Consider the following 15,909-nt stretch of genomic DNA (forward strand, 5'->3'; position numbering starts at 1 on the left):
GAACTTAATTAATATTTTAATTTCATAAATTGAATCGTTGAGGAAGTATATGAAATGTACTGTGAAATTAATGTTTAATTGATTTTCATAAGTTGATGTTCAATCGAAATTATTTTGTGGTCCAATAGTGGATTATATATTGAGCGGCTTGGATCTGAGCAGTATAGTTAATGAAGTTCAATTGATTTTAATTCAATAGAATTAAATAGAGATGATTTTCAATTGAACTTTTTTAATTGGAATAAAAATTAAAAATTATTAATCCTTCTCTATTTATTGATTGGAATGTGCACAGGAAATGATTGTATTTAAAATAAAATAACATTTGTACCCTTAATTAAAGTATATACTTGCATTCATTTAATTCCCAGTACCTAGTATAACTTGTCAATCAACAAGTTCAATTATTTTTCGAACATAACAGGATTAATTATGCTCGGGTTGGCACTAATACCTGACAGTACTAGTCTTACTGGTACAAACAATACCTTGCTAATTTGTTATCGGAAGACATTAAAATTAAACAATAATTGTCTTTTAATTTGAATTTAATCAAACAATGTCAGATTTTACATTCAAATTCTCTACAAAACAAACACAAAATTTCCTAAAAGAAAAAAAATAAAAATAAATGAATGCTGTGACAAGATCCTGCCGAGCTACCTTCTAATTTGACATCTTTAAAAAAAAATAGATTTTCAAATTTCCGAGAAACAAACGAAAAATAAGATTTGTTTGTACCAGTACTAGCATCTCACATCTAGAAACCTGGCAGGTCAATAAGACATGATTGATGATTTGGTGTGGTGATGAATTAATTAATTATCTATTTTAGTGCCATCAGATGAAGCAACAAGGCTCCACTCTGACAAATAAGACAGCATATATATCGTGTTTTTCCTTTTCACCCCAAGGCAACCAGCTAAACAAAAACAATAGCATTTTAATTAATGTTACTCTACCGTCTGTACCATGAATTTTAAAATTAAATTAAATTATTATTTTTCATCAATTAATGATCATCCTGGGACTCAGAAGCATGGGGCCACGTGCAATTTGCTAATTTATTTTTCTTTTCTTTTTTCTTAACTCAATTTTTCTCTTAAGAGTAGCCATTAACTGGGTAAAATAAATATTTTCTATAGTTATATATACTTCTAGAATATATAAATTCTTATTTTGAAGGAACAATTTAATGATAAATTTCTCATTAAGTTTTTTTTTTTATTCCTTGCACGTAAAATTAAAAAAATTTTACAATATATAAATCTTATATCAGAATTTTGAATATGGCTGTGCATGCAGCATAGCCCCCACAGTTGTTAACAGTTTGTTAGAAAAGAAAATTATGTTCAAATGTAGAAATTGTAGGTTATCATAATTAGCAAATAATTTTGAAATATTGGGTTTAATTTAAAAGTAAATCTATCTCCTAAGGTTATCATAATGTTTTTTTTTTTTTTTTCCAAAAAAATATTGTAGCCCATAGTGCAGTGGTGCTAAAAGCTGAGAGCATGGCTGACAAAGTTGAGTGGATTAGAAAAGTTGAGGCCATTATCAATCCAAAGGTTGTGGGTCCCGCTACTTTCGATGGACCCTCTGGTCCTATTCGACAAATTAAGCTGTTTCTGAAGGTTCTTTGGTAAGTTAAAAACAAACATGGAAGTAATACCAAATAAAACTCAGTAAGATGAATTTCAATCAACGTTTGATCCCAAGTTATTTTCACCATTTTTCACAAATATATAATATCTTTAGTATGAAAATATTAAAAATTAAAGGAACACATGAGAAAGCCGGCAGATCCAGAAGAAGAGGTCCGATAGATGTCCAGAAGGCGTGGTTAAGTCGAGGCCGTTTTAAACAGTCTTGCTGTTAATGTCCCAAAGGTTACATTTTTTTATTTATATATATGCCTTTGTTTAGTTTTCTTTTCATTTCAGGCAGTGCTTCTCTGCCAAGTTGAAAAAGCTAAAGAAGACATGTTTAATTCTGCCTTAAAATAGATTAATATAATTTTTGTGTACCAATTCCTCCACTAACGCTGTGATAATAATAAAGAATAGCTAAATCACATAATGACTTAATGACAAATCTCTTACTAGACTTGAAAGAAATACAATATTCAAGTATAACACAAACATAAAATATAAAAATAAAATAAAAAAAAAGTAGAAGGACGCATTTTTTTAAAACTAGCTAAGATATCTTATTGCACTAGTACCCATTTTAAAATCTAGATGCATCTATTATTGTACCGTACGTACCCTGATAGCCAAAGAAGGAAAGAATATACAAAAATTAATTAGAGTATAAAAATCAACAGCAGCACGTACAAATTAATGCCATGTGCGAAATGATCATTAATAGTAGAGAAAACAAAAGGAAAATTAAATTGATCATGTAACTGGTTTACTTTAATTCCATATGTACAAAATACAAAAGAATAATAGTCCAAAAAACAAAAATAAAATTTAATGGAATAATATGCATGCACACTGCACCATATATATGTTACTAATAATAGACGTTTCTCCCAAAAAAAAAAAAAAAAAAAAAGTTAAAGGAGAAAGCAAGTGATCATCAACTTTTACGTTCAATTGTCACGTGCTGTAGCTCAGGAGGTAGGGCTGATAGCCAAAATACTTAAAATTAAGAAATATAATATTTAAGAATACAAATATTAGAAGTAATAATTAAAAAATGAAGAAGAACGAAGCACTAGCTCTATTATTGTACGTACCCTTATAGCCAAAATAGGAAAAAAAAAACCAAAAAAAAAAAAGTGAAAGGAAAGAGTAGGTGGTCACTGGGATAGATATTACCACTTGACTAAATCAAGAATATTAATTACACTCTTTCAACTGCCACATGGTGTAGCTCAGGAGGCAGGTTCACCTTGATCCTGGTATCTACTTGGAGGTATGTAAGCTTTGGCATGACCCCCTCTTCCACCGTCAAGTCCTTGATGTTCTTATCAGTCACTTTCAAGTATTGTAGGGCACGGAATCCTTCTGGACAGATTATTGGACCCACCCAATTATAAGTTAATGCATCATCCAAGCAAAGTTTTTTTAGGCTATTCAACTTCCCAAGCTCCCGCATTGGATTTTGATTAAGAAGGGATCCCCTAAGCGTGAGTTTAATGAGCAGTGGTGGAAGCAAGCTAGCCTCTACATTGACATTCTCTGGCCACTCTCCTTTCAAGTATATGGATTGCAAATTCTGATAATTTGGGAGTGCTTTTGGGTAAACAATTTCAATCGGGATTTTAGAATATTCATAACAATCAATACAATATTTACGCAGGTTGCGCAATGTTTGAAATAGATTAGTCGATGATACCCATTTTCCAGAATAATTTTCAATACCTAATGTACGCAGGTTGGGCAACTTGGCATCACATACATCCTGCAATCTTACCCACCACTTCAGGGTCTGTAGATTGCTTATTGTGGTACCCTTTGGTATTGGTTGAATGTCTTCCGGGTATTCAACCAGTACATGCCTCAATGTACTAATTGTCCATAAGCCATCAAATTTATCATATCCACGCCCTCGCAATTCCAGAGTTTCGAGGCTTTTCATACCATGAAAAGAGGCGCGCTTAATGTTGCACTCTGTAAGCCCCAAGTATTTCAGGTGAATCAACTCATCTAATGATTTAATTACTAGATAGCGTTTATGGGTGCTACCAACTATTTCTAGAACTTTAAGGAGCCTAAAATTAGTGCAATGTAAGCTCCTTTCAAAATATCCATCTGTATCGAACAAAAATAAAGAACGGGTATTTGGACCTACATACTCTATGAATTGTAAATTCTTCTCTTCGGCTTGAAGTGAAGCACGTCGGATTATTCTGTCGGGCTTGTTGTCAGCTGAAGCTTGTGAGAAAACCGTGACTGTGTTTTCATGCCTGGCTTCATTTATTGCCAAGTCGCGGATAAAATCGTGCACCTTGATGTGCTTGATCAAACCATTCACATTTCGGCTTAATACCTGAACCATACTCCTGAATTAATTTTGGTTTGTAAACAAGTCAGGAAAAACGGAAAGTGTATATGGCAGTCATAATTATAATGGTTTGTATATCTAGCTAGACTAATTAATTCCTATATAAATTGAAAGATAAAATTAATTTATGTTGATTATTAAGATGCATCGAAATTACTACAAAATTTTTTTTTTCACACAAATTAATTAATAAGATGCATTGAAATTACATGCTGATTATTAAGATGCATCAAAATTACTACGAAAAATTAATACCCTAAAAAATAAATAAAATATCAAATCTGCCCTCTGAAATATATATATATATTTTTTAAATTGCCCTGACCGCTCAAACGCTCGTTGTGGCGATCAACTTTTTTTTTTTTTTTACCAAACCGCCCTGGCCAGGCGGTCAGCTACAATAATATATATATATATATATCAATATCTTAATGAGAAACGAAATTACGTGATATACGTGATAGATGTAGCTTTTGAAGCAATCAAATTAATAAAATTACTTACTGATTCTTTAAGATTTTCAAATTGAATCTAATACATAAGATGGATTTTTTTTCAAGACCCGTATGTGGTTCTATTAAATAAGCATATATACCTTTAAGATCTTGAATTCATACATGGAGATTTAGATTCAACTATTGAATTATGAATGTCTATTGACAATCCTATTCAAATATAAAACTCAGACCTCTAAATGTTATCTCAAGCAGTAAATACTTTATCATTGAAAAGTTGGACAAGTAAATAATGGAATTGCTCTAAATGGGGTTTTACACGGTAATATTTTTATGACATAAAAAAATTATAACCATATATTATTCTTGGATGCAAATCTTAATTTAAGATTAAGGTTAATGTTACTTAAGAATCCATCAATACCCAAAATTTCAAAATATAGTTGGGAAGCAATGCAGAGAAAAAAAATATTTGTTTCAAAATGTTAATCAATTGCTGCTGGAGCTAACTAATTAATTTCATTGAAAAACCAAAAAATCATAATTTGTTGAGAGAATAATGCAAAAGGAAGTAAAGACTTAAGTTAATTAATATATCACATTGTTAATTTTAAATTTTAGTAGGAGATGAAAGCTAATCAAAATACCAGTTAACCTTTTTTAATAAAGGGAGGTAAGTGTTAAATAGATATTCGTTTAATTTGAATAAAATTGAAGAAGATGAGAAGAGTTCAAATACCTTTATTTTCCGTACTTTTATCAAACTTGCACTTTCTAACTTTTTTAATAACAAAAATTTAAAACATAAATATTAAAATGAAACTATACTATATTGATCTATTTTATTTACAAACAAAAAATTATTATCTTTTTCTTTTGGTTTTATATAATTCAATAATTTGAAAAATCAATATTCAGAAATTATTCATAGCAGCGTATTTTTGCAAACTCTTAGTAACTGTCCAAAAAAAATTAAAATATCATAATCTTTTATATATACATAAAAAAATAATATATATCATATATAACAGTTTATTTTTGACATTTAAGTTGTTACTTTTGAGTTATTAAAAATTCAAAATTAGAGGAACAAAACAACGACGGCCATTTTTATTAATACCCTTAAAAAAGATAAAATTTTAAAAATAACTCCACAAGCCGTTTTTTTTTTAAAATGCCCTGACCGCCTGGATCTGAGGCGGTCCAAAAATCAAGCAGACCGCCTCAGACCTAGGCGAGCCACACTCAAACCAGACCGCCCCTGAGAGGGGTGGTCCTCTTATTTTTTTTTTTTATTATTTTTTTTTTGAAAGTTGTGTTTTTTTTTAAAACAAATTTTTTTTTATTTTTTTATTTTTTGTATTGAAATATTAGAAATATTGAATATATTTTTTTAAAAATAGATGAAATACAATATAATTTGATTTATTAGAAAGACTGCAACAAATAACCCGGATCAATATTTTCAAGCCGGATTTTTCACGGCTATAAGAAAAATTAATATATTTCTTTATATGTTATTGGACAAAAATAAAAATGCTTAGATTCCGAGTTATTGATCCCGGTTCAAAAGTCACTTCTATGTAATCTAGAAAATATTGTGATCCTTCTAGGACATTTAATTTATAAAAAGTTGTATCTATTTTGAGAATTCTTTTTGAATAACAATTATTAAATAACTTAAAGTTTTTGATTTTTTTCAAAAATAGATACAACTTTTCATAAATTAAATGTTCTAAAAGGGTTGCGGGGTTATTTTTAAATGTTCATAAATTAAATGTTCAAAATTAGAGGAACAAGCAATCATGTCCAAATCAAAACATACCGAAAATCAAAAACAGAAATTTAGCAAGAATAATCATCATTTCTCATTTCTCATTATGGTCAATTTCTCATTTCTCATTATGGTTGAAAAAAATAATCTTCATTTCTCATTTTTAGATGAATATTAAGATCTCTAAATATATATATATTGTAGCTCACCGCCTCGCCCCACATTTGGGCGGTCAGGGCAATTTTAATATTTTTTTCAGAGGGCAGATTTGATATTTTCTTTATTGTTTAGAATATTAATAAATATCTTGGTAACTATTTTAATATACATATATGTTGGTTTAAAATTCGGAATAATATTGAAAAATTCAAATTATTTCTTAAAAATTATAATCCCTCACGCAAAATTATTATTTTGCAGCATCCAATTCTTAATTGGAGCTGAGTTTAGTATCAAATCGCATGTGCGATTTCATTTGAAACAGAAGTGAAAGATACCTAATTGAGAGGAAGCTTTTCTTCACTCTACTTTTTAAAAATTGAGAACATGCACTAGGTAGAAGGGTTTCCGAGGAAAAATCTATTTATTAGAGAATAAATTATAAAATGAGAATGAGATGTATGATACTTGTTATAACAAGAGAATGAATTTATATTTTTTGGAAAAGAATTTGTGATAAAACAGTTTGCAATGTTATATTATATAGTTGCCTGATAATTAAAAAACAAGGAAACAAAAATATGACCTTTTAGAAAGTTCCTCGAGGCAGTACTCCGCCATTATCTCTATTGTTGGCCTACCCTCGAGTGGTATGAACCCTTCTGCTATCCACATTCTAATCAGACGTTTTGCACAAATCACATGGTCTTCCGGAAAAATTGCAAGATATTGGAAGCATGCCTTGAGATAATATGGCATATCTTCGTAGCTCATTGCTAAGATTGGCATGCAGTCCTTGCTATCTAAGTGCCAATTTATTGTTTCTAATACCCTTTCCCATGCAGTGTAGGATGGTCCTTTAGTTGAAAGGATACCACCTAACACTACCAAACCCAACGGTAACCCCTTGCATTTTTTTGATAGTTTCTCTGCAAGCTCATGGAGATCATTAGGGCATTTTTGAGTTGGTTCTTGGTATGGTAGAGCCTTTTTGAGGAGTAGGTCTAGGCTTTCACTATCATTTAAGTATTTGAGTTCATATGGATTCATTTGGGAGTCAGCAGATGTAGCAACATCGATAATTCTGCTGGTCATTAGAACACGACTACCGTTGTTGTCATCAGGTAAGGCATCCTTCAATTGATTCCACAGATCATCTTCCCAAACATCATCTAGAATAATCAGATATCTTTTGGTACTTAAAAAACTTTTGACCTTATTGATTAAGTCTCCCACAGTTTCGTTCTCCACAGTTTGGTTCTCCCGTGTAGAATCTTTTGGTAGCATCTTTTTCAAAAGATCAGTTACACTGAACTGCTGAGAGATTGACAACATTATATGATAGTCGAAATCTGCCCTGGCACTGGTTAAAAAAGCAAACAAGATTTATTATTAGATTGATTTGTAGCACGATTTTGGACAATTAATAGTGATTACTGGAAATGTGTATTACTAAGAAATCAGCAATTATTGAATAGTTGAGGTGCTATGATAAACTATTAAATCCTCAAAATAATTATTTATATCAGTAGTAGCAGTTATCATAGGACTGTTGGATACTCAATAAAAAAAAATGTAGCAGTTGATCGTTGCTATAGATAGACTAACTCATATTATGATATATTGTTCTCCACCTACCTTTTGTATACCATATGTGCAAGCGTAGTCTTCCCTAGACCGCCGGGACCCACGATGGTTATGACTGCCCGCCTTGTTCTTGTTGGATCACGGCGTAGCAGCTCCAGAATCTTGTTCTTGTCAGCCTGCATGCCTACTACTTCAGTTTCGTCGACTTCTTGATAAGTAGTTCTCCGATGAGGCATTATGACATTAGCCTCTCCCTTGCTCTTGTCTTCCACTGGCAGGTCTCTGATCCCATAGGTAAGCCTGCTCTTGGAGATCTCTTCGAGTAGATTTTGAATGTCATCGAGCTCATTGCCAAGTTTGTGGCGGAAATACAGCTCCTTGGGTTTGCTGCACAACTTCTTCAGTTTTTGCGAAAATCTGGCATCTGTATATCCAACATGGAGAAAGAAGGTATCGGTTGCATCCTCAATGCGATAGGCCACGTTGCGGAGTTCATTCAGCCAGTTCTGCACTCTCTCATCTCCTTTACGCTTCGAGTCTGCATCTTGCAGGCAACACTTGATCCGGGTGAGCTCACGCTGCACCCCTTTGATTTTTTTCCCCACCCCACCCAAGAACTGTGCTTCGTTCACTATGACAACAGCAAGCTTGCTCAGCACACTCACAATTGCCTCAGCCATTTCACTCTCTTGTTTTCTCTCTTTTGAAATTAATATGCACCAGTGTAAGAGGATATTATTAGATATAGTGCCGATTAGATGGTCTCATTATATATATAGGCAAGGAAGCTGGAAAGCAAAGTGATGTTTAGTCTAATTTAATTTGTGTTCACAAATTAACCATGCTGCTACCGCTAATTAAGTGACTTTTTGAAATAAGTAAACAAATGCTACCATACGTTAAAAACCATATTAGATAATTGTTGTATTTTTTTACTTTATTTATTATTTCTTGAAAAGAACTTAATTGGGTTAGTTTATTAATTAGTTAATTGACGCACATGCTTCAAGACAAACTAGTAATTAATTAATGTGATGAATTGAACACAATAAGAACTGACTTTATTAATCACGTTGGTCGGAGGAGTGAGAGATAAACTAGTAATTAATAATTTAATAATCATAACTTGTAGTTCACTACAATTGTATATGTAAGATTCGTCTCTAAAGAAGAAGGGAGACATCAAGTAACCGTTTAAAGGGATAAAGAACTCAGCTCCTATTAAGCAAGAGATATGTGCTAATTGTGGAGAAGAAAAGAATAAAAATGATAAAAGACAAAAGGAGAGAAGCTTATACTTTGTTTGTGAAAAAATTTAAGCAGCTGTAAAGAAAGCGTAATCAGCCAAAGAAAGAATGAAATCGACCTAGACTTGAGAATTCAAGTATCTTACTTTCCCTTTTTTCATTTTTTTAGGAATATTTCATGCCAGCTAGGCTAGTAATATAAGTATCTTACTTTCCCTTTTTCATTATCACTGATGTATCAACCTCAACTTTTGTCCAATTTCCTTGTTAAATCGAGATTTACTCTTCAATAATCCAAGTAGTTCCAGTTTTATTATTCAATTTATCAATTTAGTTCATTACATTTTTATTTTCTCTTTTCAATCTCAAAGGAATCCTATTGAAGCAAGTCAGAATTGTGGTAATTTGGTCAAATTAATAGTTTACATGCATGTACTTCATCTTTTTTTATTTCTGAATGCTTGTTGGCAAAAAGTTTCTATTCGTAAAATATTTAAATACAAGAATTCAGAATTCCAAAGTCCTCCAAGTATTAATATATCATAGCACTAGTACTGCATTTTAATTACAATCTAAATGCCTCTATTATTGTACATACCCAGATAACCAAAGCATGGAAAAATAATATAAGAGAATTAAGAGTATGACGATACACCCCAGCTCATACGAATGCCATTAAATTTGGAATCAGATTTCCTGCCCACCGGTGGGCAGGAAATTCCTGCCCCCAGAGTCACTGAGGGGTGGGCCCAGTTACTGTTAAAGGGTTTAGGGTTAAAATAGTTTTGGTTTTAGGGTTAAATGGGGGCCCACTCTGCAGTGATTCTGGAGACAGAAATTTCCTGCCCACCGGTGGGCAGAGGATTCGGTTCCATTAAATTTTCATATATTAGGACTCATAGTAGATTTTTTAAATCCATCACTGAACATTAAAAACCGAACTTGAAACTGGGTTGTAGCATTCATAAACCAAAATCAAGTTCAGTTTTGCCCAAAAAAATAAAAAATAAAAAACTGAACATTAAAATCGGTTTGAGAATTTATAAACCGAAGTCCAAGTTCGTTCGTTTTGCAGCACATATTACCGGGATTTATGTTCGATTTTATAAATCCAATACTGAACATGAAGTTCAGTCCTGATGGTTTTTCTAATACTTCCTGCAATCAAGTTTATTTCCTATATTTTCAATGTTTCGTGATGGTTTTAAAAAAAAATTCCTGATAGTATGTCCCCCGCCGTCATCAGAAGGAAAAGAAGGTAGAAGATGTAAAATGTGGACGTTGATTTTTCAAAAAAAAAAACTTAAGTCACATTGTTTATAATTAACTTCTCCAAATGAAAATTACCATTTTTTTGATCTAATTCGGGATGTCGATTTTTAATTTTATATATATATATATATAAAATAATATAAATCACATCTGACAATATATAAATTTTTAAATTTTTGTTATTAAAAAATTAAAAAATGAAGGAATGATGGAGGCACAATAAATAAAAGCATTTGCACTCTCCTTGAGAGATAAACTATTTTTTTTTTTGATGGGGATGAGTCGTTAATATTCAAACGACTACTTTGAAATCAACTAGAGTAGGTATAAAACATGATTAATTGGAATTGGAATGGCTATAACACTGCCAAACCACGGCCAAATTATGACCGAGCATTATGTGAAAAAAAAAAAGGTAGGATTCTAAATGCAATAGTACCGTGTGTAAATTTTTTTTTTTTCAATTAAATCATAAAAACTATTGTATTTTGTCCGATCTATGCCGTCTATTTAAAAGTAGGATTCAATCTACAGACCCTGAAGTGTTTACTCATCCATACTTGTTAATTAAGATGCCCACTCGATGCATTGAACAATAAGAGAAACACAAGTGATTACTAATTTAATAATATAATATCGATGGCTTGTAGTTGATGAAGACCACAATGGGAACAGATGTTCCCCACCATAGTAATCATATATATATGCATGTTAATGCTTGGAGAATTCACCTTCTATTAATTCTACATCCGAGATTTTCCACTTTCCAGACTATTGTGTCAACTTTTTTGCTCATTTATTCATGTTGTGATTTGTGTTGATTGTTACTTTTTGTTGCATTTGACAATAAATCTAAAATTCAAAATTCAAATGACCGATCCAAACCGTTCATCTTGTTCTCCATATTAATATGTGCTTGGAGACCAACTTTTACATTTTTCTGAATTTGTTTACTATTTATTAAGTATTTTACAAAATTGTTGATCCAACGGTGGCTGCTGATTTTACTGTTTTGTTAAGCCACCGTTGGATCAACAATTTTGTAAAATACTTAATAAATAGTAAACAAATTCAGAAAAAAGTAAACTTTGGTCTCCAAGTACATATTAATATGGAGAACAAGATGAACGGTTTGGATCGGTCACTTGAATTTTGAATTTTAGATTTATGGTCAAATGCACAAACCCCTCCATGCATTGCAATGCACCATAGCCCATCTCTCTCTATATATATATATATATAGAGTTAGGCTGGGGTGCTATGGATAGCATAGTGGCCTCCCGTGCTACGGCTCAATATTTCAGTTTTCAAAATCCAAACGGTCGATCCGAACCGTTCATCTTATTCTCCATATTAATATCTGCTTGGAGACCAAATTTTATAATTTTCTGAATTTTTTTACTATTTATGAAGCCATTTTGAAAATCGCTAATCCAACGGTTTTACTGTTTTGTGCAGCCACCGTTGGATCAACAATTTTGTAAAATACTTAATAAATAGTAAAAAAATTCAGAAAAATGTAAAATTTAGTCTCCAAGCAGATATTAATATGGAGAATAAGATGAACGGTTCGGATCGACCGTTTGGATTTTGAAAACTCGAATATTGAGCCGTAGCATAGAGGCCTCTATGCTATCCATAGCACCCCAGCCTAACTCATATATATATATAGGCTGTGGCTAAATTGCTGCTGGCAGCAGTTCTGCCCAAGTGCTGCCGGGTCTATATTTAGCCGTGTGATGTCCAAAAAACAAATCCAAACCGTTAGATGTTTAATCTATATTATAATCTACTTGGAGACCAAATTTTACATTTTTTAAATTTTTTTACTATTTATTAAGCTGGTTTGAAAACCGCTGATTTCAATGCTGCAGAAAATTACTGAAATCAGCGGTTTTCAAACCAGCTTAATAAATAGTAAAACAATTCAAAAAAATGTAAAATTTTGTATCCAAGTAGATTATAATATAGATTAAACATCTAACGGTTTGGATTTGTTGTTTGGACATCAGAAAATAAAAAAAAGGTGGCAGCACCTCCGGCTAAAATGCTGCCGGCAGCAAATTAGCCGGACCCTATATATATAAATATACATATATATATACTAGTTTGTTCATAGTAAAAAATGTAACGTGATCTGTACAGAAATTTTATATTTACATATAATCGCTCTTTTATGAAGTCCACCAAATAAAAAAATTGCGAAGGCAATCTAGACCGTTTGTAAATTTAGCAGAAATAATCTCATCTTTATAAGAAAGTAAGTCGGATACCTGTGGTTCCATTGTTGCTAGTAACCACGTGATTACCGTATGATCGCTTACTTTCCATCTTGCTAATGCCCTTTTTTTTTATTCAGTTGGCGGATCAAACTGTTTGGGAGCCTTGTTCTCCGAGTCGATATGATCGCTCTTTTCTCGGCCGCTCAAGGCGAAGACAACTTGTCTTGCCCGTACGTGATAATTTTTGCCATTTAGCATCACCCCGGTGAGCTTTTCTTGATTTTGCGACATTTCGACAGCTGCTGGTGCTGTTTACAATTTTCCCCCTTTTTTTTTTTAATTTATAGCTGCTAGTGCTGTTGCGAATTTTTCTGCATTTGAGTTAAGATCTGAACCTGAGCTCTGATACCATGTTGAGTTTTTGAGTTAAGACAGAAAATTGTTGAAATGAGAGAAAATTATATTATATCTGATTTTTGTGTTACAGTGTATCTATTTATATCTAAAGAGGGAAGAAAAAGAGTTGTTGGAAAATAACAGCAGTACATAATTCCAACGGTTGCCTATACTCTAAAATAGGTGTAATGCTACAGTAGCTCTATTTAATTCTAAATGGGTCTAAAGCTTAACGGGTCTGACTTTATTATTTATTCTCAACACATTCAGAGTTTTTGGTTTTTAGTATGAATTATTGTGTAATAGTCTCGAATGCTTATTTAGATTGGCTGTCAACTTTAAAGTAGTGTTAAAGGGAAGCTTGACTTTGTCAATAGCGCCCGTGAGTCGAGAAAAGAAGAAGAGAGATTAGGCGTTGGGCCAGCAGGCCCAGTATTGAAAAGAAAGGAGCTGTGCTAATTGGGCCAAGGGAAGAAGAAGAGAAGAGGAGGATGCCATTGCCATCAAGAAAGAAAAGCAGGGAATATTATAATCAGTATCAACCAATGAGACTATTTCTTTTAATTTCTTATTAGGAATATTTCATGCCAGCTAGCCGAAGTAATACAAGTATCTTACTTTCTCTTTTCTTATTTTAAATTTGAATTATCACCGTAAATCCGTAATTGCTGTCCATGTATTCTGATTCATCCAGAAATGGAATGAAAAACGAAAAGTGAAATTTCAAATTTCCGAGAAACAAACGAAAAAACAAGGTTTGTTTGTACCAGCACTAACATCTCACATCTAGAAACCTGGCAGGTCATAATTAAGACATGATTGATGATTTGGTGTGGTGATTATTAATTAATAGTGCGATCAGATGAAGCAACAAGGCTCCACCTGACAAATAAGACAGCATATATATCATGTTTTTCCTTTTCATCCCAAGGCAACCAGCTAAACAAAAACAACAGCATTTTAATTAATGTTACTCTACCGTCTGTACCATGAATATTAAAATTAAATTATATTATTATTATTCATCAATTAATGATCATCCTGGGACTCAGAAGCATGGGGCTACGTGCAATTTGCTAATTTATTTTTCTTTTCTTTTTTCTTAACACAAATTTTCTCTTAAGAGCAGCGATTATCTGGGTAAAATAAATATTTTCTATAGTTATATTTTTTTTTTTTTTTTAAACTTTCGCAGAAGCTACGAAGTAATGAAAGGAATCGAACTCTCGACCTTTGGGTACAACAACTCTAGGACTTTTTCCTATAGTTATACTTCTAGAATATATAAATTCTTATTTTGAAGGAACAATTTTATGATAAATTCCTTATTACCTATTTTATCCTTGCACGTAATATTTTAAAAATTTACATTATACAATCTTATATTAGAATTTTGAATATGGTTGTATGGTACGTTGTCTCCATATTGTCTCTTAGTATCTGTGCAGCATAGCCCCCACTGTTGTTGACAGCTTGTTAGAAAAGAAAATTATGTTCAAATGTAGAAATTGTAGGTTATCTTAATTAGCAAATAATTTTGAAATATTGAGTTTAATTTGAAAGTAAATCTTTCTCCTTAGGTTATCATATATATATATATTCCAAAATAAAACTCAATAAGATGAATTTCAATCAACGTTTGATCCCAAGTTATTTTCACCATTTTTCACAAATATTTCTTTAGTATGAAAATATTAAAAAAGGAATACATGAGAAAGCCGGCAGATCCAGATCGATGAGGTCCAATGGATGTCCCAAGAAGTGCGTGTTTATGTCGAGGCCGTTTTAAACTGTCTTGCTGTTAATGTCCCAAAGGTTACATTTTTTTATTTTTGTAATACTCTTTTTTAACTCCTATATATCTATGCTTTTGTTCAATTTTCTTTTATTTCAGGCTGTGGTGCTCTGCAAAGTTGAAAGGATTCCTTTAATGTGAAACTACTATTTACCTTTTTTCTTTGGTTTATATTTTTAATTTTGTGATAAAACAGTTCAACAAGCAGAGCAAGGATAGAAGAGTTAATACAGGAGGGCCAAAATGTAAAAGGAAGAAGAGAGAGAACCAGAAGTAATCTGCCCTCCTCTCAAAGCTCACTCGCAAGCTCAGCATTCATGACAACCGTGCTGCTGCTGCTAGCTGGTCTGACGGCACGTCAGAATCTGGTAATATTTTATTTTCTAACTGTAAAGGTTATATATGCAAAAATCCGAACTGCTCACATGCTGTTTTTCTTGGATCAGAGAGAATCAGAGAGTAGTGCAGCTGAGAGCAAGGCAGAGGGAGACGAATGGAGATCTGCATTTGGAAACGGGTATAGCAAATCTAGATCCAATAGTAGTTCTCAGAGAGGTCGTCGGTACAGTGACTCGTCAGAGAATGGGGATGCGGGCGTCAGATCCGGATCCACAAGTTCAAATATGAAACATTAATTTGTTCTAGTAAGACATTAAAATAAAACAATAATTCTCTCTTTGACTTTAATTAAACAATGTCAACTGATTCCACATACAAAATAAACAAAAAATTTCCTAAAAGAAAAATGAGGAGGGATCCACTTACACCGTTTTTGGTAACACTAGGTTACTCACATTTTCAAAAATTTCAAAGTCCAAACAGTCGATTCAAATCGTTCAACATGATAGATATATTAAAATGTGCTTGCAGATCAAATTTTACATTTATTTTAATTTTTGTATCCATCTAATAAATAGGAAATAAATAAAAAAATGTAAAATTCAATCTGCAAGCTCATTTTAATATATCTATCATGTTGAACAGTTTG

At 32.2% G+C, this 15,909-nt stretch overlaps 1 protein-coding gene and 1 pseudogene across 1 annotated transcript; one reads left to right on the forward strand and one right to left on the reverse strand.

Annotated features, from left to right (window-relative positions):
- The first annotated feature begins 1,039 nt into the window (after window positions 1-1,039).
- Window positions 1,040-15,548, forward strand: LOC144560841 (dynamin-2B-like; annotated as a pseudogene).
- Window positions 2,768-8,756, reverse strand: LOC144560065 (putative disease resistance RPP13-like protein 3). Its single transcript, XM_078309209.1, has 3 exons — window positions 8,041-8,756; window positions 6,989-7,765; window positions 2,768-4,012 (listed from the first exon to the last, which is right to left on the reverse strand). The coding sequence occupies exons 1-3, from the start codon at window positions 8,667-8,669 to the stop codon at window positions 2,851-2,853; spliced, it is 2,568 nt and encodes an 855-aa protein (XP_078165335.1). The 5' UTR covers window positions 8,670-8,756; the 3' UTR covers window positions 2,768-2,850.
- Window positions 15,549-15,909: the final 361 nt, after the last annotated feature.

Source organism: Carex rostrata, chromosome 10 (assembly GCF_964058835.1).
Source record: "Carex rostrata chromosome 10, lpCarRost1.2, whole genome shotgun sequence".
Taxonomy (NCBI): Eukaryota; Viridiplantae; Streptophyta; class Magnoliopsida; order Poales; family Cyperaceae; genus Carex; species Carex rostrata.

Excerpts from the sequence above, each read along its gene's own strand:
- LOC144560065 (XM_078309209.1), bottom strand. The coding sequence starts at position 8,669 with ATGGCTGAGGCAATTGTGAGTGTGCTGAGCAAGCTTGCTGTTGTCATA. Across the intron at positions 7,766-8,040 it reads GCACATATGGTATACAAAAG|TGCCAGGGCAGATTTCGACT; the intron begins GTAGGTGGAGAA and ends TTTTTTAACCAG. Across the intron at positions 4,013-6,988 it reads CTCGAGGAACTTTCTAAAAG|GAGTATGGTTCAGGTATTAA; the intron begins GTCATATTTTTG and ends AAATTAATTCAG.